Here is a 24702-nt window from a genome sequence, read left to right as displayed (position 1 = left end):
AATGGAGAGACATTGATTTCAGTTATATAAATTTGATGATTCAATAATTTTGTAGATCGGACATCTAATAATGCAGTAGAAATGTACTTATATTTGACTATGGTAGCTCTGAAAGAACTACAGTGGCATCAACATGTACATGCATTATGTTTATTTTTGTCTTACAGCATCGTTTAAATAAAAAAATAAAATATATGTCCATATGATGGTTAGGGCATGAGACCTTGAGCCCCTCACCTGTCCTCCCCCTCCTCCTCTCCACAATTTTCCCTGTATAGGCACCTATTTATGCAAACAAATGAGAAATATCCTTCGTGACATGCTTAGCAAAATCACAAGAATGGCAGACCTCATGAACAATTTTTTTTAACCATTTCTGAGCACTTATTAATTTATTTGCTGTCTATATAATGATCAATTTTCAAATATTATCATAGATTTAGTTTACATGTACAATGAGATACAAGGTTCTACCAATTGTACTCCTCTTACCAGTAAAAGTCATATGTATACAAGGGCAAGAAAAGGAGAATCATAAACTACCAGTTGTCAGTTACAAAAAAAAGTTTATAGCTACGAGAGGTGGAACTTAAATAGTGGCAACTATTTATTCACAACCGATACAAAAGAGTTACATTACACTTCAAAGTAGCCACCAGCATTGTGTAGAACAAGTTTCCAGTGATGTGGAAGGCGTAGTATACCATTAGCAGAGCCTGTTCTGTTGATGGTGCGAATGGAGTGGTCTACTGCCTGTCGAATCTCTGCAACAGTTCTGAAGCGAATGCCACGAAGTGGTTCCTTCATCTTTGGAATCAAATCAAAGTCACAAGGACTTGTCCAGGGAGTATGGTGGATGGTACAGTACTTCCCAGCCCCATCGACCGAACAGAGCAGCCACAGCTTGCGCTGTATGCATGGCGCATTGCCGTGCAAAATGATAGGTGGGTTGTGCAGAAAGTGTTGCTGCTTCTTTCGCAAAGCTGGTCGCAGGTGATGCTCCAAAAATCAACAGTAATTCTGTGCAATGACGGTCTGCCGTGGACGAACATAATGCTTTAGGACAACACCATCACAGTCGTACACAATAATCACCATAACTTTCACCATACTGGAGCTCTGATGCACTTTCGACTTTGACGGCGACCCATAATGATGCCATTCGCTGGATTGGCATTTCAGTTTTGGCCCGTATGATGTGGCCCATATCTCATCCAGTGTTACGACACAGCATAGGAAAGCCTCTCCTTTGCGCTCATAGTGCTCCACGTGCATCTGAGCAGTGTCATAGCGCATCCATTTCTGCATTTCCATCAAGTCATGCGGAACCAATGCTGATACAATTTTTCGCATACCCAGGCATTCCTTCAGGATGTGAAGCACAGTCATATGCGCTAAACCGGTTGCGTGGGTGAGCTCACGAATCATATGGCGTTGATCACTGTCCACTAATACAGCAAGAGCTTGCACTTCTTCTTCAGAGATGCTAGGCTGACCTGCCCGATGCTTGTTTGCCACAGTTTGCCGACCTTTGTTGAAGGCTTTTACCCGACGTGCCATTGTTCTGTACAGCACTGCCGATTCCCCGCACGCCTCTTTGAGACCTTGATGACACTATAGTGCTATATGACCTCTGGGACATTGAATCTTGATCAAACTCCGTTGTTCCTGTTTCGAAAACATAGTGATAGCATTACATTAGACCACTCGCTCACAAGCGACTGTAATTCCCTCCGTCGTGCGCACACCGGTGACGTGTGACAGGCAAGTCCATTTGTTCAGAGGTAAGGTAGATATGTCAACAACATGTGCTATCAGCGACAATAGTAGATTCAATTGCATAGTGTCTCCACAGCAGTGTTGCCACTATTTAAGTTCCACCCTACGTACAAGGGGATATTACAATTAGAAATTTTCTACTGAATACAACTCTTTCTTTATTAATCAGTCTTACAGTTTATTCTTTAAGGTATTTAAATTAGTTGTCTTAAAACCAGATGACAATCTGTTGCAAAAAAATGTTCCTACTGTATGTGGACTGTGCTCTGCAACCTTTTTATTATTTGTAATTCAGTTAAAGTTTTGCCTTCACTTGTGTGTTATAGGTAAGTACAATACTATTCATTTAAACATAATTGCCTCCAGGATGTACATAGAGTAGATCTTTAATATGAATTACCCCACTTCATAGAAACAAATTATCAAAAATTTGACTGCATACTATCAAAAACAGAAATGAAATTGTGACAATTTAGGAAAGTGAAATTAACTGTACTTAGCCTGTGGACTAGAACAATGAAAAATATATAGATGAAATGGGAGATACGATACTGCGTGAAGAGTTTGACAGAGCACTGAAAGACCTGAGTCGAAACAAGGCCCCCGGAGTAGACAACATTCCATTGGAACTACTGACGGCCTTGGGAGAGCCAGTCCTGACAAAACTCTACCATCTGGTGAGCAAGATGTACGAAACAGGCGAAATACCCTCAGACTTCAAGAAGAATATAATAATTCCAATCCCAAAGAAAGCAGTTGTTGACAAATGTAAAAATTACCGAACAATCAGTTTAAGAAGCCACAGCTGCAAAATACTGACATGAATTCTTTACAGACGAATGGAAAAACTAGTAGAAGCCGACCTCGGGGAAGATCAGTTTGGATTCCGTAGAAATACTGGAACACGTGAGGCAATACTGACCTTACGACTTATCTTAGAAGAAAGCTTAAGGAAAGGCAAACCTACGTTTCTAGCATTTGTAGACTTAGAGAAAGCTTTTGACAATGTTGACTGGAATACTCTCTTTCAAATTCTAAAGGTGGCAGGGGTAAAATACAGGGAGCAAAAGGCTATTTACAATTTGTACAGAAACCAGATGGCAGTTATAAGAGTCGAGGGGCATGAAAAGGAAGCAGTGGTTGGGAAGGGAGTGAGACAGGGTTGTAGCCTATCCCCGATGTTATTCAATCTGTATATTGAGCAAGCAGTAAAGGAAACAAAAGAAAAATTTGGAGTAGGAATTAAAATCCATGGAGAAGAAATAAAAACTTTGAGGTTCGCCGATGACATTGTAATTCTGTCAGAGACAGCAAAGGACTTGGAAAAGCAGTTGAACGGAATGGATGGTGTCTTGAAGGGAGGATATAAGATGAACATCAACAAAAGCAAAACAAGGATAATGGAATGTAGTCGAATTACGTCGGGTGATGTTGAGGGTATTAGATTAGGAAATGAGACGCTTAAAGTAGTAAAGGAGTTTTGCTATTTGGGGAGCAAAATAACTGATGATGGTCGAAGTAGAGAGGATATAAAATGTAGACTGGCAATGGCAAGGAAAGCGTTTCTGACGAAGAGAAATTTGTTAACATCGAGTATAGATTTAAGTGTCAGGAAGTCATTTCTGAAAGTATTTGTATGGAGTGTAGCCATGTATGGAAGTGAAACATGGACGGTAAATAGTTTGGACAAGAAGAGAATAGAAGCTTTTGAAATGTGGTGCTACAGAAGAATGCTGAAGATTAGATGGGTAGATCACGTAACTAATGAGGAGGTATTGAATAGGATTGGGGAGAAGAGAAGTTTGTGGCACAACTTGACCAGAAGAAGGGATCGGTTGATAGGACATGTTCTGAGGCATCAAGGGATCACCAATTTAGTATTGGAGGGCAGCGTGGAGGGTAAAAATCGTAGGGGGAGACCAAGAGATGAATACACTAAGCAGATTCAGAAGGATGTAGGTTGCAGTAGGTACTGGGAGATGAAGAAGCTTGCACAGGATAGAGTAGCATGGAGAGCTGCATCAAACCAGTCTCAGGACTGAAGACCACAACAACAACAATATATATATGACCTCAAAAAATGGTAAATGCTCACTTTTTATGAATAGCAATGTTAAAGGTTGGTACAAATTGTGACTATCAAATAATATATCTTAATCCAAATAGTAGAATGAACTTATTCTAGAAGATTGAAAACAACAGTTTGGGTAAAAAATTTGAGTAGTGCTATGGAAAGGAGGAGGAGGTTAGTGTTTAACGTCCCATCGACAACGAGGTCATTAGAGACGGAGCACAAGCTCAGATTAGGGATGGACAGGGAAGGAAATCGGCCATACCCTTTCAAAGGTACTGTTCCAGCATTTGCCTGAAGCGATTTAGGGAAATCACGGAAAACCTAAATCAGGATAGCTGGACACAGATTTGAACCCGTCTTCCCGAAGGCGAGTCCAGTGTGCTAACTACTGCGCCACCTTGCTCAGTGCTATGGAAGAAGCACATTGAAAGAGAAATATGTTTCATGATTAGCAGTAAAAACAAGTGGTGCAAAATCAGCAAGGAACAGTCTTTTGTGGAAGATATACACTTATAAAAGATTCGGACACAGTGTGATCAATATTTGTTGTTGATATAAAACAGGTCACTGGTTCTTGTGAAAATTTGCAAAACATAGCAAATATGAAAAGATATAAATGTAGAATGGATAAGACAAAGAACCATACCTGCTTCCATGGGAACAGTCCAGTCTGACCCAAAAATTTTTATACAGATGAATACGCCGAAAGAAACACAATGTCAAAATTTTAGCTGCTAAGACACACTGCAAGCATAATTGGCAACTGCCTTTGCAGTATTGTTAAGTTTTAACAGTGAAGACAAAACTGAATTAATGCCCTTTGTGGTGTTTTTTTTTTTTTTAAATGCTCACTAATATCATTCTTTGCATAGACTTCAGAGCTTCACAGTAATGAGCAATCCAATTAATGTTTTCAACCATGCAAAGATGAAACATGAAGAATGCGGTATGCAGTTTAAATCACCTACTTCATCTGAAGACCTACCTGTATGTGTTATTTATTAGTTAATTTCTTTGGCATTCATTCTAATGATTGTTGTGCTAATTAAAGTCCAGAAGAAAAATTTAGTACCTTCCCAGCCCAAAGAAAATGTGTACAACATTAGCTTTCAGTGACAAAGTAAAGGCTATAAATATTTTGGTTAAACAAAAGAGGCATAAAACACTTAAAGTTAAGCAGTGTGTGAAGCCATTTCATTTTGTAAGGTATGCTCAGTGAGTGTACCGATTTTTATTAAATAACTGAAATAGTGGTTAGTTACCTCTGTGTGCTCTACGAAAGTATCCTCATCATCGCTGTTACTGTACTCTGAGCTCCATGCAGCTTCTTCTTCAGGATTTTCAGTCACTACATGAGGACGTTTATTTTGAGATTCTTCAAACGTTAGACCTCCATTTTTTGGAAGACATGAATGGCTATCCCATGATGTTGTCTGGTGTAATGGCCTGTTTGTAAAGATAAATAGTTAGAAACAGTTGGAAAAAGATACCAGACACAGTCAGAAAAGATCTGAAACAAATGAAAATCCCAGTATGGTAACAGATGATTTATGTTTCTGTGGTTTGATGTGAAGGAAATAGAAAGAAATTTACATTTAGTTTTCCATGCAATTAACATACAAAGATAAATAAGAATCCATTAAAAATCAAGAAGGATTGCACTTGAAACCAAATGATAATGTTGTGTATTTAATATTCAATGCATTAAAACAATGACTTTTACAATTATGCTGATAGTTTATGACATAATAATTTTCATCAAACACAAAATTAGAGAAAAGTAGAATAGTTATTTTGATCCATACTATACATTTACATTTAAAAAATACTCATGCCAAACTAAACACTGGTTTCAGGTGCAGCTGCCTTCCCACTTCACTTTTTCCCCTCAATTTCACTGAATTGCAAACATGTACATTTTGATGGTCATTTTTGCAGCAGCTTGTGTTATCCACTTCAAGCATGCTGCAGACAGTAAATTTTCATCACCAGACAGATTTTGCTTGTACTGGAAAAGCATATTTAGTAGTTATAGAGTAAACATTGTAATGTTTTTTTGCCAACAAAAGCAAAACATATCTGGTGAAAAAAAATCAATTTTAATTATACTTGATATAGGGAAAATTAAACTAAACTTATAAACAATTTGAATAAACATTAGTGAATGATGTTTTGTGCAATAAAGAAGTATCACTAAAATGTGTTTACTTTTAACATTATGCTGTACCATTCACACATTTTGGAGTGAATATCACAGCAATAGATGCAAGCTAATAAAAATAATATATTTAAATAATTAGAAGCCAACTACATACTACATGTCAGAGGTTATAATTTCAAGATGTTACAGCATACTAATATTGATCCTACTAGAAGGAACTTCAAGTATCTAATATTAAAATTTCTAACATGAAGAGAGTACTTACGACCCTCACAGAAATCAAAACAAGCAGCTTAGAGATCATTTTTACAAACTGGAAAGTTATGTCAATGAGAATTTGTTGATACTACTAAACATTATTTGTTGCTGCAACCTCAAATATTTTCTAAATTAAGTCATTGTTTTCTTCAAGAATGTAACAGTTTTTACACAAATTTTCAAATTTGTGTTCACAATTGCCAAACCCTCCACAGAATTACTCTTAAAGCAGCTATCTCCAGTGTTAAAAACTATGCTGTAATTAGTAATTATGAAATTTTATAGAACTACTTTATACCTGTGAATAATTTTGCTTCCACCTGCCATAGAGTACTGCCTGATCTTTTCGCCCTTCAGTTCTGCTAACTGATCAAGTAGGACACTTTTTATCTTGCTCACCCATACTTCCTTCTGTTCTAAGGTTAAAGCTTGAATGGTGTGAACTTCCTGCCGCCCCTGCAGCCAAACTTCAAATTTACGACCATCACCTTTCACAGACTCTGTTAACCCTATCTGAGACATCTGAAAGACATACAAACATACATAATTTTTGTGTAAAATAAACTACTGAAAACCAGTCATTCACTGTGCTCTATAGTGCCCACCATGATGAAGAACCTTCAGGGATGTGGGATGAATCAAGATGTACATTAAAAAAAGTGTAACAGCTATTAGAAATAGCATTAATAATTAACTGTTATTAAACTACTATAAATCATTTGTTCTTATCAAGCTGAATTTAACATATTAAAGTTAGCAAGAAACACACTACTTCAAAAGTTGCTGTTATATTAAATAGCTGATGTTCATCTCTTACTGCTAATTTAATATCCGAAACCATATTTATATTGTCCATAGAACAAAAGTTATCTATGCATAAAGGCCTTTCTACAAAGATCACTGCTGTTTGGTCTGCAGCTAGCAGATTCTTGAATCTAAATAGTTATTTTGTAAAAGTGGCTAATAAGGTACGTTTTCATTTCTCTTCCACTCTAAATCCTACGCAGGAAGGCTAAAAAACAAGGAAATTATTTTTGTGACTTTTGTTGTGGATATATGAATCTTAATTCCACCAAAATATTTTTTTAAAATAATTATTATTAGCAACAAATACCACTAAGGAGCAAATGAATTGTGATATGAGTGTAGGAATTTATAAGTTTAACTATGCCTGGGCCTACCTGGGGATTCAACTGCTAACTAATTACAATGATTGTTTTGGCTGTCTCAGCCTCAGTCAGTGAAGAAGATTCTACTATACAAAATAATAAATAGTGCATTTTTGTTACATTTATTGTACAACTAATATCATAAATAAAAAATCCTCATTCCAATAATCTATTACCCAATTGCTAAACAATATGCCCCCCCCCCTCCCCCCCATGAACCATGGACCTTGCCGTTGGTGGGGAGGCTTGCGTGCCTCAGCGATACAGATGGCCGTAACGTAGGTGCAACCACAACGGAGGGGTATCTGTTGAGAGGCCAGACAAATGTGTGGTTCCTGAAGAGGAGCAGCAGCCTTTTCAGTAGTTGCAAGGGCAACAGTCTGGATGATTGACTGATCTGGCCTAGTAACACTAACCAAAACGGCCTTGCTGTGCTGGTACTGCGAATGGCTGAAAGCAAGGGGAAACTACAGCCGTAATTTTTCCCGAGGGCATGCAGCTTTACTGTATGGTTAAATGATGATGGCATCCTCTTGGGTAAAATATTCTGGAGGTAAAATAGTCCCCCATTCGGATCTCCGGGCGGGGACTACTCAAGAGGATGTCGTTATCAGGAGAAAGAAAACTGGCGTTCTACGGATCGGAGCGTGGAATGTCAGATCCCTTAATCGGGCAGGTAGGTTAGAAAATTTAAAAAGGGAAATGGATAGGTTAAAGTTAGATATAGTAGGATTAGTGAAGTTCGGTGGCAGGAGGACCAAGACTTTTGGTCAGGTGAATACAGGGTTATAAATACAAAATCAAGTAGGGGTAATGCAGAAGTAGGTTTAATAATGAATAAAAAATAGGAGTGCGGGTAAGCTACTACAAACAGCATAGTGAACGCATTATTGTGGCCAAGATAGACACGAAGCCCATGCCTACTACAGTAGTACAAGTTTATATGCCAACTAGCTCTGCAGGTGATGAAGAAATTGATGAAATGTATGATGAGATAAAAGAAATTATTCAGGTAGTGAAGGGAGACGAAAATTTAATAGTCATGGGTGACTGGAATTCAAGAGTAGGAAAAGGGAGAGAAGGGAACATAGTGGGTGAATATGGATTGGGAGAGAGAAATGAAAGAGGAAGCCGTCTGGTACAATTTTGCACAGAGCATAACTTAATCATAGCTAACACTTGGTTCAAGAATCATAAAAGAAGGTTGTATACATGGAATAATCCTGGAGATACTAGATGGTATCAGATAGATTATATAATGGTAAGACAGAGATTTAGGAACCAAATTTTTAATTGTAAGACATTTCCAGGGGCAGATGTGGACTCTGACCACAATCTATTGGTTATGAACTGTAGATTAAAACTGAAGAAACTGCAAAAAGGTGGAAATTTAAGGAGATGGGACCTGAATAAACTGACTAAACCAGAGGTTGTACAGGGTTTCAGGGAGAGCATAAGGGAACAATTGACAGGAATGGGGGAAAGAAATACGGTAGAAGAAGAATGGGGAGCTCTGAGGGATGAAGTAGTGAAGGCAACACAGGATCAAGTCGGTAAAAAGACGAGGGCTAGTAGAAATCCTTGGGTAACAGAAGAAATATTGAATTTAATTGATGAAAAGCGAAAAATATAAAAACGCAGTAAATGAAGCCAGCAAAAAGGAATACAAACGTCTGAAAAATGAGTTCGACAGGAAGTGCAAAATGGCTAAGCAGGGATGGCTAGAGGACAAATGTAAGGATGTAGAGGCTTATCTCACTAGGGCTAAGATACATACTGCCTACAGGAACATTAAAGAGACCTTTGGAGAAAAGAGAGCCACTTGTATGAATATCGAGAGCTCAGATGGAAATCCAGTTCTAAGCAAAGAAGGGAAAGCAAAAAGGTGAAAGGAGTATATAGAGGGTCTATACAAGGGCGAGGTACTTGAGGACAATATTATGGAAATGGAAGAGGATGTAGATGAAGATGAAATGGGAGATATGAGTCTGCGTGAAGAGTTTGAGAGAGCACTGAAAGACCTGAGTCGAAACAAGGTCCCCGGAGTAGACACATTCCATTAGAACTACTGACAGCCTTGGGAGAGCCAGTCCTGACAAAACTCTACCACCTGCTGAGCAAGATGTATGAGACAGGCAAAATACCGTCAGACCTCAAGAAGAATATAATAATTCCAATACCAAAGAAAGCAGGTGTTGACAGATGTGAAAATTACCGGACTATCAGTTTAATAAGTCACAGCTGCAAAATACTAACGCAAATTCTTTACAGACGAATGGAAAAAATGGTAGAAGCCGACCTCGGGGAAGATCAGTTCGGATTCCGTACAAATATTGGAACACCAGAGGCAATACTGACCCTAAGACTTATCTTAGAAGCTAGATTAAGGAAAGACAAACCTACGTTTCTAGCATTTGTAGACTTAGAGAAAGCTTTTGACAATGTTGACTGGAATACTCTCTTTCAAATTCTAAAGGTGGCAGGGGTAAAATACAGGGAGTGAAAGGCTATTTACAATTTGTACAGAAACCAGATGGCAGTTATAAGAGTTGAGGGACATGAAAGGGAAGCAGTGGTTGGGAAGGGAGTGAGACAGGGTTGTAGCCTCTCCCCGATGTTATTCAATCTGTATATTGAGCAAGCAGTAAAGGAAACAAAAGAAAAATTTGGAGTAGGTATTGTAATTCTGTCAGAGACAGCAAAGGACTTGGAAGAGCAGTTGAACGGAATGGACAGTGTCTTGAAAGGAGGATATAAGATGAACATCAACAAAAGCTAAACAAGGTTAATGGAATGTAGTCGAATTAAGTCAGGTGATGCTGAGGGAATTAGATTAGGAAATGAGACGCTTAAAGTAGTAAAGGAGTTTTGCTATTTGGGGAGCAAAATAACTGATGATGGTCGAAGTAGAGAGGATATAAAATGTAGACTGGCAATGGCATGGAAAGCGTTTCTGAAGAAGAGAAATTTGTTAACATCGAGTATAGATTTAAATGTCAGGAAGTCGTTTCTGAAAGTATTTGTATGGAGTGTTGCCACGTATGGAAGTGAAACGTGGACGATAGCTAGTTTGGACAAGAAGAGAATAGAAGCTTTCGAAATGTGGTGCTACAGAAGAATGCTGAAGATTAGATGGGTAGATCACATAACTAATGAGGAGGTATTGAATAGAATTGGGGAGAAGAGAAGTTTGTGGCACAACTTGACAAGAAGAAGGGACCGGTTGGTAGGACATGTTCTGAGGCATCAAGGGATCACAAATTTAGCATTGGAGGGCAGCGTGGAGGGTAAAAATCATAGAGGGAGACCAAGAGATGAATACACTAAGCAGATTCAGAAGGATGTAGGTTGCGGTAAGTACTGGGAGATGAAGAAGCTTGCACAGGATAGAGTAGCATGGAGAGCTGCATTAAACCAGTCTCAGGACTTAAGACCACAACAACAACAACAACAATGCAGATTTAGAACAATACTCACCAGAATGATCATGGAAAGTACGAAAATGAAACACATCAATTTATGCAAGAAGTTTACCACCACCATCAGATGAAGCACTTACTATTGCTTTCTGGCTAGAGACAGCAGTCATGTTTGTGTGATGTGTGTTTGCTTGTGTGATGTGTTCTTACTGAAGAAGGCTTAGCTTTGGCTGAAATGTCAATGTGTTAAGGTCTTTTCATTGTGCCTATCTTCAACTCAGTGTGTCACCTATACGGTAAGTAGTGATCTATCCTTTTAATACTATTGTTGATATTCCAACCTGGACTTACAATCACTTTCACACTTAATTTACTGAAGATTTTTTGCCTGACAACAAACCAAAGAAGCTGTATCACTATGACTTTAACGGGCTTAAAGGTACACCAGAGATCTGCCAAGAGACCGTTTCCACACAGGCATAACCACTTGCACAATGCCTTTCAGTTCCTAGCAACAGCCTCCAAATGGCGTTCACAGATTCAGGCAATTTTCTGCTTCCGTGCCATGTCTATATGCATGTCACACTCACCTCATCCACTGACAGTATGAAGAGCCATCAAAGAAAGGGCTGTCAACTGTGACTACATTGCTTTTGCCTTGTACTGGTGAACATGGAAATTCTTTTGCTAACAGGCATAAAGTGCGATGCACCGCGGACTCTCTGATAGTTACAATGCAGCCATCAGACAGTTCAGTCCAGTGCCTGCAGCCAGCTTAGTACAGTTCTCTGAGGACTATCTCCTGACTTAGCAGTTGCTATTTATGGAGTCATATGACAATCAAGAGTGTCTGCAATATTACTATCAGTTACAGTTATGACGTCAGAGACTGCCACGAAACTGTAAAGTTTTTTAGAGTTCAGTGTATCAGGTTTAAGACATCGAGTGTCATGCACAAAACTGTACCGAAGTTAACTTCCATTCTGTATCACACTCTTAATACATGTAATTTGTTATTTCTTACTGTATCACTATATTTCTGTTATAGTGCTGTGGTTTCAAACAAGTATTAAATTAGGAAGTGTGCAATCGACCATCTTCATGGAACTATGACAGGGAAACACTTTTCTGCTATTGTGGATGTTTCACTTGAATTAATAAAAGAAGTCAGTTACTACATTCACAATATTTTGGCTGCCAAGAAAAACTTTGAAGGCTATTCTCACTTTTTCACCAAGTCTCAACATTTCAGCAACAAGAAAAACTGGAAATTGTTTATGCAAATTTCATAAGTGCAAAACCACAGCATTGTCATCAATGTTGGGTAGTAAATAGAAAGGACAATACAGGAGAGAGGGACAATTTTTTTTGTTTTACTTACCTCAGAATGCATGATTCTTTGCTTTGATTTTTGTGGAAATGCTATGTAGCTTTATTCCGCAGTTGTTCCATTCCAGGATTGCCAATCCACTTGCTTTTCAGGAAGATTTTGTGAAATTTGTAAACACTTCTGAGCATATTTTTCAGACATGGCCCAACCGGAATTTCTGCTACACAGTTCTCAGCTTATTGCAATTGTTGTTGTGGTCTTCAGTCCTGAGACTGGTTTGATGCAGCTCTCCATGCTACTCTATCCTGTGCAAGCTTCTTCATCTCCCAGTACCTACTGCAACCTACATCCTTCTGAATCTGCTTAGTGTATTCATCTCTTGGTCTCCCCCTACGATTTTTACCCTCCACGCTGCCCTCCAATATTAAATTGGTGATCCCTTGATGCCTCAGAACATGTCCTACCAACCGATCCCTTCTGGTCAAGTTGTGCCACAAACTTCTCTTCTCCCCAATCCTATTCAATACTTCCTCATTAGTTATGTGATCTACCCATCTAATCTTCAGCATTCTTCTGTAGCACCACATTTCGAAAGCTTCTATTCTCTTCTAGTCCAAACTATTTACCGTCCATGTTTCACTTCCATACATGGCTACACTCCATACAAATACTTTCAGAAATGACTTCCTGACACTTAAATCTATACTCGATGTTAACAAATTTCTCTTCTTCAGAAACGCTTTCCTTGCCATTGCCAGTCTACATTTTATATCCTCTCTACTTCGACCATCATCAGTTATTTTGCTCCCCAAATAGCAAAACTCCTTTACTACTTTAAGTGTCTCATTTCCTAATCTAATTCCCTCAGCATCACCCGACTTAATTCGACTACATTCCATTATCCTCGTTTTGCTTTTCTTGATGTTCATCTTATATCCTCCTTTCAAGACACTGTCCATTCCGTACAACTGCTCTTCCAGGTCCTTTGCTGTCTCTGACAGAATTACAATGTCATCGGCAAACCTCAAGGTTTTTATTTCTTCTCCATGGATTTTAATACCTACTCCGAATTTTTCTTTTGTTTCCTTTACTGCTTGCTCAATATACAGATTGAATAACATCGGGGAGAGGCTACAACCCTGTCTCACTCCCTTCCCAACCACTGCTTCTCTTTCATGTCCCTCGACTCTTATAACTGCCATCTGGTTTCTGTACAAATTGTAAATAGCCTTTTGCTCCCTGTATTTTACCCCTGCCACCTTTAGAATTTGAAAGAGAGTATTCCAGTCAACATTGTCAAAAGCTTTTAAGTCTACAAATGCTAGAAACGTAGGTTTGCCTTTCCTTAAGCTTTCTTCTAAGATAAGTCGTAAGGTCAGTATTGCCTCACGTGTTCCAGTATTTATACGGAATCCAAACTGATCTTTCCCGAGGTCGGCTTCTACTAGTTTTTCCATTCGTCTGTAAAGAATTTGTGTTAGTATTTTGCAGCTGTGGCTTATTAAACTGATTGTTCGGTAATTTTCACATCTGTCAACACCTGCTTTCTTTGGGATTGGAATTATTATATTCTTCTTGAAGTCTGAGGGTATTTCTCCTGTTTCATACATCTTGCTCACCAGATGGTAGAGTTTTGTCAGGACTGGCTCTCCCAAGGCCGTCAGTAGTTCCAATGGAATGTTGTCTACTCCGGGGGCCTTGTTTCGACTCCGGTCTTTCAGTGCTCTGTCAAACTCTTCACGCAGTATCGTATCTCCCATTTCATCTTCATCTACATCCTCTTCCATTTCCATAATATTGTCCTCAAGTACATCGCCCTTGTATAGACCCTCTATATACTCCTTCCACCTTTCTGCTTTCCCTTCTTTGCTTAGAACTGGGTTTCCATCTGAGCTCTTGATGTTCATACAAGTGGTTCTCTTATCTCCAAAGGTCACTTTAATTTTCCTGTAGGCAGTATCTATCTTAGCCCTAGTGAGATAAGCCTCTACATCCTTACATTTGTCCTCTAGCCATCCCTGCTTAGCCATTTTGCACTTCCTGTTGATCTCATTTTTGAGACGTTTGTATTCCTTTTTGCCTGCTTCATTATCTGCATTTTTATATTTTCTCCTTTCATCAATTAAATTCAATATTTCTTCTGTTACCCAAGGATTTCTAAGAGCCCTGGTCTTTTTACCTACTTGATCCTCTGCTGCCTTCACTACTTCATCCCTCAAAGCTACCCATTCTTCTTCTACTGTATTTCTTTCCCCAATTCCTGTCAATTGTTCCCTTATGCTCTCCCTAAAACTCTGTACAACCTCTGGTTCTTTCAGTTTATCCAGGTCCCATCTCCTTAAATTCCCACCTTTTTGCAGTTTCTTCAGTTTTAATCTACAGGTCATAACCAATAGATTGTGGTCAGAGTCCACATCTGCCCCTGGAAATGTCTTACAATTTAAAACCTGGTTCCTAAATCGCTGTCTTACCATTATATAATCTATCTGATACCTTTTAGTATCTCCAGGATTCTTAAACCAAGTGTTAGCTATAATTAAGTTGTGCTCTGTGCAAAATTCTACCAGGCGGCTTCCTCTTTCATTTCTTAGCCCCAATCCATATTCACCTACTACGTTTCCTTCTCTCCCTTTTCCTACACTCGAATTCCAGTCACCCATGACTATTAAATTTTCATCTCCCTTCACTATCTGAATAATTTCTTTTATATCATCATACATTTCTTCAATTTCTTCGTCATCTGCAGAGCTAGTTGGCATATAAACTTGTACTACTGTAGTAGGCGTGGGCTTCCTGTCTATCTTGGCCACAATAATGCGTTCACTATGCTGTTTGTAGTAGCTTACCAGCATTCCTATTTTCCTATTCATTATTAAACCTACTCCTGCATTACCCCTATTTGACTTTGTGTTTATAACCCTGTAGTCACCTGACCAGAAGTCTTCTTCCTCCCGCCACCGAACTTCACTAATTCCCACTATTAGTAACTTTAACCTATCCATTTCCCTTTTTAAATTTTCTAACTTACCTGCCCGATTAAGGGATCTGACATTCCACGCTCCGATCCATAGGACGCCAGTTTTCTTTCTCCTGATAACGACATCCTCTTGAGTAGTCCCCGCCCGGAGATCCGAATGGGGGACTATTTTACCTCCGGAATATTTTACCCAAGAGGACGCCATCACCATTTAATCATACAGTAAAGCTGCATGCCCTCGGGAAAAATTACGGCCGTAGTTTCCCCTTGCTTTCAGCCGTTCGCAGTACCAGCATAGCAATGCCGTTTTGGTTATTGTTACAAGGCCAGATCAGTCAATCATCCAGACTGTTGCCCTTGCAACTACTGAAAAGGCTGCTGCCCCTCTTCAAGGACCACACGTTTGTCTGGCCTCTCAACAGATACCCCTCCGTTGTGGTTGTACCTACGGTACGGCCATCTGTATCGCTGAGGCACGCAAGCCTCCCCACCAACGGCAAGGTCCATGGTTCATGCATTGCAATAACAGTCTGCAACCCATGAGCTCATACTGATGGACACTTGGCCCAACTTGAAGAATCAAGAACTACAGCCAACAACAATTACTGCAATTAAAGATGCCACACCCACGCTTTTCAACATTCAATCGAAAAATGGACTCCTGGAACAATTATGTCCAGCAACTGGAGAAACATTACCTTGTGCATCAAATATCACACGACATGGAATGAAAATCATTTTTATCAGCACATGCATAACCAACTGTATTTCAGCTTCTTCAGAAACTGTAACCTACTTGTGAACTAATGATCTCCCGTTTTCTGACACTAAAGAAATGTTTACGAAATATTTTAACTCGCAAGTTCATGTTGCTGCTGGCAGACACAGATTTGTTTCAAAGTTTAAAGAAGTCAAATCAAAGCTATAAACAGTGGAGATTCTGGAAACATCCCCCAGGCTGTGGCTAAGCCATGTCTCCGCAATATCCTTTCTTTCAGGAGTGCTAGTTCTGCAAGGTTCGCAGGAGAGCTTCTGTAAAGTTTGGAAGGTAGGAGACGAGGTACTGGCAGAAGTAAAGCTGTGAGTACCGGGCGTGAGTCGTGCTTCGGTAGCTCAGTTGGTAGAGCACTTGCCCGCGAAAGGCAAAGGTCCCGAGTTCGTGTCTCGGTCGGGCACACAGTTTTAATCTGCCAGGAAGTTTCATATCAGCGCACACTCCGCTGCAGAGTGAAAATCTCATTCTAGTAATTTATTTGTCCAAATACAGAACATAACTGCTTGATATCCTTGGAAGCTGGAAAGTGTTCAATTGCGTCAGTGTGTTGCAATGCTGGCTTGATGCTGTATGCAGGCAGTATGTGTTCTTCTAAGTTCTGTACTTCACATTGACAAAATATACACTTGCCTTCATTGTACTTCAAATTCACTGCCTGTAGAATTTTGAAAACTAATTTCAAATTCCTTAAGGACTTCTTTGGACTTGTGCCTGAGTTAATAATACCATCAAGGTAGTTCACAGAATTCGGAGCTTTCTGAATTAAATGTTCTAAATACCACTGGAATGAACTTGGCGCACTGGATATGCAGAAGAGTAACCTTTTATAATGGTAGAGACCAAATGCAGTATTTATCACCATAGTTCTTCAACCTCCAGCTTTTCAAAGTACACACCACTAGCTAGTTTTGACATTGATCCTTTCAGCGTGGGAATAGGTTATGACTCAATTATAGACTGAGAATTAACTACTACTCTGAAATCTCCACAGATGCAAAGTGGGCCACTCGGCTTCTGACAACTAAGATTGCTGTTGCCTGTTGGCTAGTGTTTATGGCTTTGATAATCTCTCTTCAAGGTGGTCAAGTTCCTGCTTTGAATTTACAGCTAAAAATTTAGCCTGTTTTGTAAGTTGCTATACGTCAACCTATGCTGAAAATTGTCCTTTTACTGGTATCTCCTGATTGCTTTAACTGAACAGCAAACTGTGAAAGTCTGTCAGCTTTGGAGTGGAATGACTGAAACTGACAACCATGTGTCAATTTGAAAAGTTACAGTTTGAAGAGTAACAGTTAATGACTTTTTATTGCCAGCAAAGGTGACATTTATGTGACATTTCACCCATGAAAGTTTCTGAACTTGCATGTGTTCATTATGAACAGTACTTGACTTTTTACTAACCATTGCCGTATGTTTGAGTGTCTGTTGTTTTTGTGTTTCAGTTCTGCTTCTTTTAGCACACATCAACCCTATGTCTCTTTTTTTTTTTTTTTTTTTACAGTAATTGCAACAGGCATTGTGATTGAAATTATTGTCTCTCTTGTGGTTTATGCCACAGTGTGAACAAGACTGTAATTTACAATTTCTAAACTTGTTTACTGACTGTTTTGTTCAAGTAGTGTCCATGCCCTGTGTTTCCTGGAAACATCCCCCAGGCTGTGGCTAAGCCATGTCTCCGCAATATCCTTTCTTTCAGGAGTGCTAGTTCTGCAAGGTTCGCAGGAGAGCTTCTGTAAAGTTTGGAAGGTAGGAGACGAGGTACTGGCAGAAGTAAAGCTGTGAGTACCGGGCGTGAGTCATGCTTCGGTAGCTCAGTTGGTAGAGCACTTGCCCGCGAAAGGCAAAGGTCCCGAGTTCGAGTCTCGGTCGGGCACACAGTTTTAATCTGCCAGGAAGTTTCAAATAAATTACTATTGGAAATTTCTCCCTCATGTAGCTTCCATCAGTGGACCACTGCACAAGTTGTTACATTATGGCACCAAATGGACTGGATGAGTGAATGCCAATGCGCATTTAACACATTAAACTATTTGATTGACGATCCAAGCAAAATGCTCACACTGTGGATGTCTTAGCCTATGGCATTAGCACTGTTCTGTCACACTGACATCATGGTTTCGAAAGTCCAATTGCATTCACTTTGAGGACTCTGAAAACGGCATAAAGAAATTAACATCAGATCATAAAAGAGGCTCCCATGATTATATTTCCAGCCCAGAAATTTCTTTATTACATTTAGGGATGTGCATTTGTGTACAAAGACCACAAACCTTCAATGGCTATATTAGATCAAACAATGATGTTCCTATGCAAACTGCTCAATGTATGTATTGCTGGGTGCTGCTTCTGTTGAATTGCAATGATGAAATTATTTTCAGGTCCACAGCACAACATGCAAACACAGATTGGCTTTTGTGTCTGCCAACAGGACAAGACAAAAAGTTTGAGTCTTCAGCTGATGTTTGTTTTCCAATGGATAGCAGCTGTCAACACCCAATGGAAACTTTCCCAGGGAAACTCAAATTTAACGACAAACTTGTATCTACAGACCCTGTTTTGCCTAACATGAAGCACTGTATTCAAACGACTGGCCTAATGATAAGAAGTTACATAATCAACTAGAGATTGTATCTTACTGGAATGTGAGGCTTGTACTTACAATGTACAACAGTGTCATTTTGGTTCATTCAGGAATCAGGCAAGGCAAGACAAGAGTAGTTATTCCTACAGTTAATAGTTTTACGGTACTACAGATGCTACATCAATGCCATTAGGGCATAGTTCATATCTACTGCACTGTCAGAGAGCAGATGGAAGAATACTGACACTGACATTGAAACTATTTTGGCTAAATAGCATTTTTGTCAAAAATACCAGTCAGCTCTGCCTCGACTGTATTCTCCATGGCCACAAGCCTCAGAAACTTTGTCATGTCTGCATATTGACTTTCTCAGAAGCTCCTGGCTCATCCTCATTGATGCTTTCTCCAAATTTCCAATTGTGATACACGTCATTGCTATCTTCCACAAAGACTATTCAGGCTTTATCTACAGCTTTGTCTAAAGTCTTCTCTATTGAAGGACTGCCAAAATCTATTGTCACTGACAATGGCACACAATTTCTTTTTAGGAATTTCAATTATTTTGTAAAACCAACAGCATTTCACACTTCACGACTACACAATTTCATTCTGAGGCCAATGTACTCCCTGAATGATTTGTACAAACTTTCAAGACACACACACAATGAAGCTCTTTCAACAGTACAATAAAGACAATATTTTATTGTCCTTTTTCTCTCAGTACCGAGCCAGTCGACATGATGCACAATCTGGAATGGAGGAACTCCGTGGGAGATCACGTTGAAAATTAGTGTCAAGTTTAAAGCCATTTGTGCATCCACATGCCAAGTCTCAACAACAGTTGAAATAAACTTTTCAACTGAGTTACTCAGTAATCATTTCAGATAAAAGAGTGGAAAAGACACGGGAACCAAGCAGAGTCACAGAATAGCTCAGCAAAAGTTATGTTTAAGATTAAATGTTCAAATGCAATCGAAATACACCATAAAAAAAAAGTCAGGCCATACTGCAGTGACACGCAGTACTCCTATTTTACTTTATACAACCATAAGACCTATATGCATCCAGCCCTCTGACAGACCTCCTGACACAGCCAGCAGCCGCCCCCACCAACACTGGGCCCCATACACATCCAGCCTGTGATGAACCGATGGAAGTGGACATTGTGGCTCCCACATCAAACCAGTCTACAGATATCAACATGGCAAACACTCAACTAGACATCCCCTCACTATGATTTTGTACGGGATTGCCATGGTGCCACGATGGAATGTCAGGGGGACAAACAGACGTGCACCAACCAAATACATATGCTGTCAAGCAAGGAAGCAGAATGCTAATGAAGCCAGCTGGAAACACTTAGCCCTCACCAACATAGTCCTGCAAAAGCATATCAACCAAACCCAAATCTCCTTCAGTACCTTCTCTCCATCTGCAAGATTCTCCTACTACGCAGTTCCATTCTTCTTGGAACCCATAACACACACTGAAAATCTTGGCCTGCAGGAACTTTAGCAACATGCAAGATGCCATCTCAAAAAGCTCTTCATCCTGCTCACTTCCTACTCCTGCCTTGGAGCACCACTGTCCACCACCTCTACAACAACCTCCAAACCTCCCCCACGGCCCCTCATAGTGGACAAACCCTATCTCATAGACCTACTACACATACCCCACCCTCCAAAACTCCCTCCCACCACCACACAGAATCCAGAACCTAAACAGACCCGCAACACAGTCATGAACCTTTCCTCCAGAGGCCTTAGCCCCACAGAAATATCAGTCCTTTCCAAATCATGCAGGACTTGTTAAAGACCTTCTCTCCTTCTCCCGGTGGAAACACTTTTTCGCCACCACCCCTACCAATCAGACTCAACCAAAGCCCAATACTGAACCTTACCTAACTAAGTTCACTCCTCCATCCAACCATGATCCACCACCACTGCCCCAAACCACCCCCTGTTAACTTTACAAAGTTTCTTAACCTCAAACCTTGCCTCACCATCATTCCCCAAATACTTCAACATGCAGATTAACCTTACATCCACAAAAAGAACTGCAGTCCACCAACTAAAAACTAATCCTGACATTATAATCCTACGTGCAGACAAAGGCTCCACCGTTGTTCTGAACTGCAAGGATTACCTGGCAGAAGGACTCCGCCAGCTGTCAGATACTTCCACCAACAAACCTTGCCACAGTGACCCTATTCCAGTAATCTAGCAGGATCTCCAGTCACTAAACAAATCCTTAGGCCCATCTCAGAACCTCTCCCCGGATTCCATTTCTCTACTCACCCCTACCATTCCCCACACTCCTACCTTCTACATGCTTCCTTAAGTCCATAAACCTACTCCTACATTCTACATGCTTCCTAAAGCCCATAAACCTAACCACCCAGGACACCCCATTGTGGCTGGTCACTGTGCCCCCACTGAGAGAATCTCTGCTCTCTTAGACCAACACCTTCAACCTATTACCCGGAACTTACCCTCCTACATAAAAGATACCAACCATTTCCTCCACTGACTCTCCACAGTACCTGCACCTTTACCACACGCTGCCCTGCTCGTCACTACTGATGCCACCTCCCTGTATACTAACAATCCTAATGCCCATGGCCTTACTGCTATTGAACACTACCTTTCCCAACACCCAATGCATTCCAAACCAACAGCCTCCTTCCTAACTATATCCTCACCCACAATGACTTCTCCTTTGAAGGCACTACTTAAAAACAAATCTGAGGTACGTCTATGGGCACCCACATGGCACCATCCTATGCCAACCTATTCATGGGCCATCTAGAGGAATGCTTCCTAATACACAGAATCCTAAACCCGTCACCTGATGACATCTTTGCTATCTGGATCAAAGGTGAAGACACACTATCCACATTCCTCCAGAACCTCAACAACTTCTCTCCCATTTGCTTCACCTGATCCTACTCAACCTAACAAGCCACCTTCCTAGACGCTGACCTCCATGTCGAAGATGGCTACATCAGTACCTCCATCCATATCAAACCTAATAACCACCAGCAATACCTCTGCTTTGACAGCTGCCATACCAAGAAGTCCCTTCCATACAGCCTGCAATGACGAGCAGTCCCTCTCAAAATATACCGAGGGTCTCACTGAAGCCTTCACAGACCGTAATTATCCTCCCAACCTTGTACAAAAACAAATCTCCCGTGTATTTTCTTTCCAGTCTCCCACCACCTCCGAAAGCCCCACCGTCCGGCCACAGAGGAGCATTCTCCTTGTAACTCAGTACCACTCAGGACTGGAGCAACTGAATTACATTCTCCGCCAAGGTTTTGATTACCTCTCATCATGCCCTGAAATGAAAAATGGCCTGCCCACTATCCTTCCACCCCTCCCACAGTGATACTTCGCCGGCCACCAAACCTACACAATATACTCGTCCATCCTTATACAACCCTGGCTCCCAATCCCTTACCTCGTGGCTCATACCCCTGTAATAGACCTAGATGCAAGACCTTTCCCATACACTGTCCCACCATCACCTACTCCAGTCCGGTCACTAACATCACCTATCCCATTAAAGGCAGGGCTACCTGTGAAACCAGTGATGTGGTATACAAGCTAGGCAGCAACCACTGTGCTGCATTCTACGTAGGCATGATGTCCAACAAGCTGTCTGTCCACATGAATGGCCACCGACAAACTGAGGTCAAGAAACAAGTGGACCACCCTGTTGCTGAACAGGCTAGCAAACATTATATCCTCCATTTCAATGACTGCTTCACAGCCTGTGCCATATGGTTCCTTCCCACCAACACCAGCTTTTCTGAATTGTGCAGGTGGGAACTTTCCCTGCAATACATCCTATGTTCCCATAACCATCCTGGCCTCAACCTTTGTTAATCACTGTCCTCACCCATCCAGCCCCTTCCCTGCTCCCATTCCAGCACTACACAGCTGTCATTCCACCACCACACCCAGCCTTTATTTATTTATTTTATTACTTTATTTTTTTCTCTATGTTTCTTTTTATTTATTCCTTTCTATGTCTCTCCTTTTCCACTACTCCCCCACTCCTCCCCACCTCTCCCTCGCCTGTCGCCCAACCTGCAGCACTTCACTGTCCACCATCCCTACCATACTATCCCTCCCCCTCCCTGCCTCAGCCTTTCCCTCACCCAGTCACCACTCCCATTATGCACTGCTGATGTTACTCACAGTGTGGCTTCAGCTGCCAGATGCTGCAGGTGCGTGTGTGAGTGTATGTGCACGTATGCAGGGGGGGGGGGGGGGGGAGGGGGTCTGCTTGCAGTGTGGTTTCAATTGCCTGAGACTGCAGTCGTGTGTGTGAGTTGCATTTGTGAGAGTGTGTGTGTATGCGTATGAGTCTATTGTTGACAAAGGCCATTGGCCAAAAGCTTTAAGTGTGAAAATCTTTTCGTTGTGTCTATCTGCAACTCAGCATCTCCACTATATTGTGAGTAACAGCTTTCCTTCTCATAATATTAAAAATTGTTTAATTAGCAAGCATGTAATCAGTCACCTTCATGGGACTATAGCAGGGAAACACTTTCCTGATACTGAGGATGTTTGGGCTGAATTAGCTAGCATGTAATCAGTCACCTTCATGGGACTATAGCAGGGAAACACTTTCCTGATACTGAGGATGTTTGGGAAGAATTAAAAGTAGTAGCATTCAGTTACTACCGTCACAACAATGACCTTGAATCCCTAATAGGAATGTTACTGTGTTAAATAAGCCAAAGCTAGACAGCAACAATTATTGATGTCCTCAAGCAGCACTAAAGAATATTGATATTTCCTATTGTCATTTACTGCTTGCACTACTAGGTTTTGTAATTCTAGATCCAATGTCATTACACGGCAATGATAAACCTTTCCCGCATAATATTAACTAATGTGTAAGGACAGGGACTAAACAAGGGTTTTTCCATATGGAGCCACTCCTCCTCATCTTTTGTTGTTCTACAACAATTGATATTAACTCATATGCATCTATTGTATGCACAGTGCGACTTAGCGTTTTGGACAGGGGTGTTGCAAGTGATTCCTGCCTTTCACAGGGCAGTCAGCATACAAAACAAACGTGCATCGGAGTTTCAATAAAAACACAGACAACATACTGATGTAATAATCATTTAAATACTTTTATATAACAAAACCACGAATCTTGTTGCTCCAAATTACAAAATACTAGTCTACAACGAACTGTGAACAATACTGTCTGCTAACTAAAGTTGACACCTAGCAGAAGTCAATTTTGGCTGACTTCTGTTGACACTGCCACACAAGACTTCCTCTGGAAAAAGGCACCTAATTATATTTTGCATATGGTAGAAGTATAGTACAAACATTCGTTACCTTCAAATATCGTTTGAAATGATATTCAGCTTTATTCTGGCCTTCTTTGGTAATCTTTTTACAGAAAAGCATAGCCTTCTGATATAAGAAGATGTGTCTCTGCATAGGTTTGAGGCGTAGTTCTCGTAGCCGGTCTTTCTTGCTTTCTGTCCATACAGAGAATGAACCCTGCATTAGTAATTCTCCTTGGTCACTCAAATCCCCCTGCAACAAAAAATAATGACATACAACAGAATCCACAGAACATAACATGTTATATTATTGATACACAGTTTGAACGATACCAGTCTACTGGAGAAGCAGTGCCTTTGGATATAAATACTATTTGCATAATAACCGTGGCCAACTACATTCTTAGATGCAACTACTTCTCTGTTGAACGTATGAACAAAAAATAAATGCACAGCATTGTCACGGGCACAAAACATGAAACCATATTACACCAGTTTTTATTAAATTGTCTTGAGGAATTCTTACAAGCCACTCATAAACCTAAACAACTCACCATGTTCAGTTTCACTTATGACATCTTTACGGTCATGATCCATGTTAAGGGCATCCTGTCATTATTCCAACAGAACCTGAACACCTCTTGCTTCATTTGTTTTATTTGGTCATCCTTTACTCAGTGAGCAACCTTAGTCGATGTTAATCATCTCACTAGTGGCTACATAAGAGCCTTCATTTACATTCAAGCTACCAATTACCCGAAATACCTTTTATTGTGACAACTAGCACCCATTTCAAATTAGCAAGTATTTCCCATTCAGTACAGTCTGGACACTCTCGAGTATCACATCTGGTGTGACA

General features: G+C 40.4%; 1 protein-coding gene across 1 annotated transcript in view; it reads right to left on the bottom strand.

Annotated features, from left to right (window-relative positions):
- The window catches only part of LOC126174324 (guanine nucleotide exchange factor DBS-like), a 377138-nt gene that overhangs the window by 33214 nt on the left and 319222 nt on the right, over nucleotides 1-24702 (bottom strand). The window contains exons 18-20 of the mRNA XM_049921026.1: nucleotides 23893-24096; nucleotides 6571-6794; nucleotides 5116-5299 (exon numbers count right to left, since the gene is read on the bottom strand). Coding sequence (XP_049776983.1) covers nucleotides 5116-5299; nucleotides 6571-6794; nucleotides 23893-24096 — 612 coding nt within the window. The remainder of the gene's footprint in view (nucleotides 1-5115; nucleotides 5300-6570; nucleotides 6795-23892; nucleotides 24097-24702) is intronic.

Source organism: Schistocerca cancellata, chromosome 1, assembly GCF_023864275.1.
Source record: "Schistocerca cancellata isolate TAMUIC-IGC-003103 chromosome 1, iqSchCanc2.1, whole genome shotgun sequence".
NCBI classification, from domain to species: domain Eukaryota; kingdom Metazoa; phylum Arthropoda; class Insecta; order Orthoptera; family Acrididae; genus Schistocerca; species Schistocerca cancellata.
Note: the sequence above shows the minus strand (reverse complement) of the source record. Positions and strands in the feature narration are given on the sequence as shown.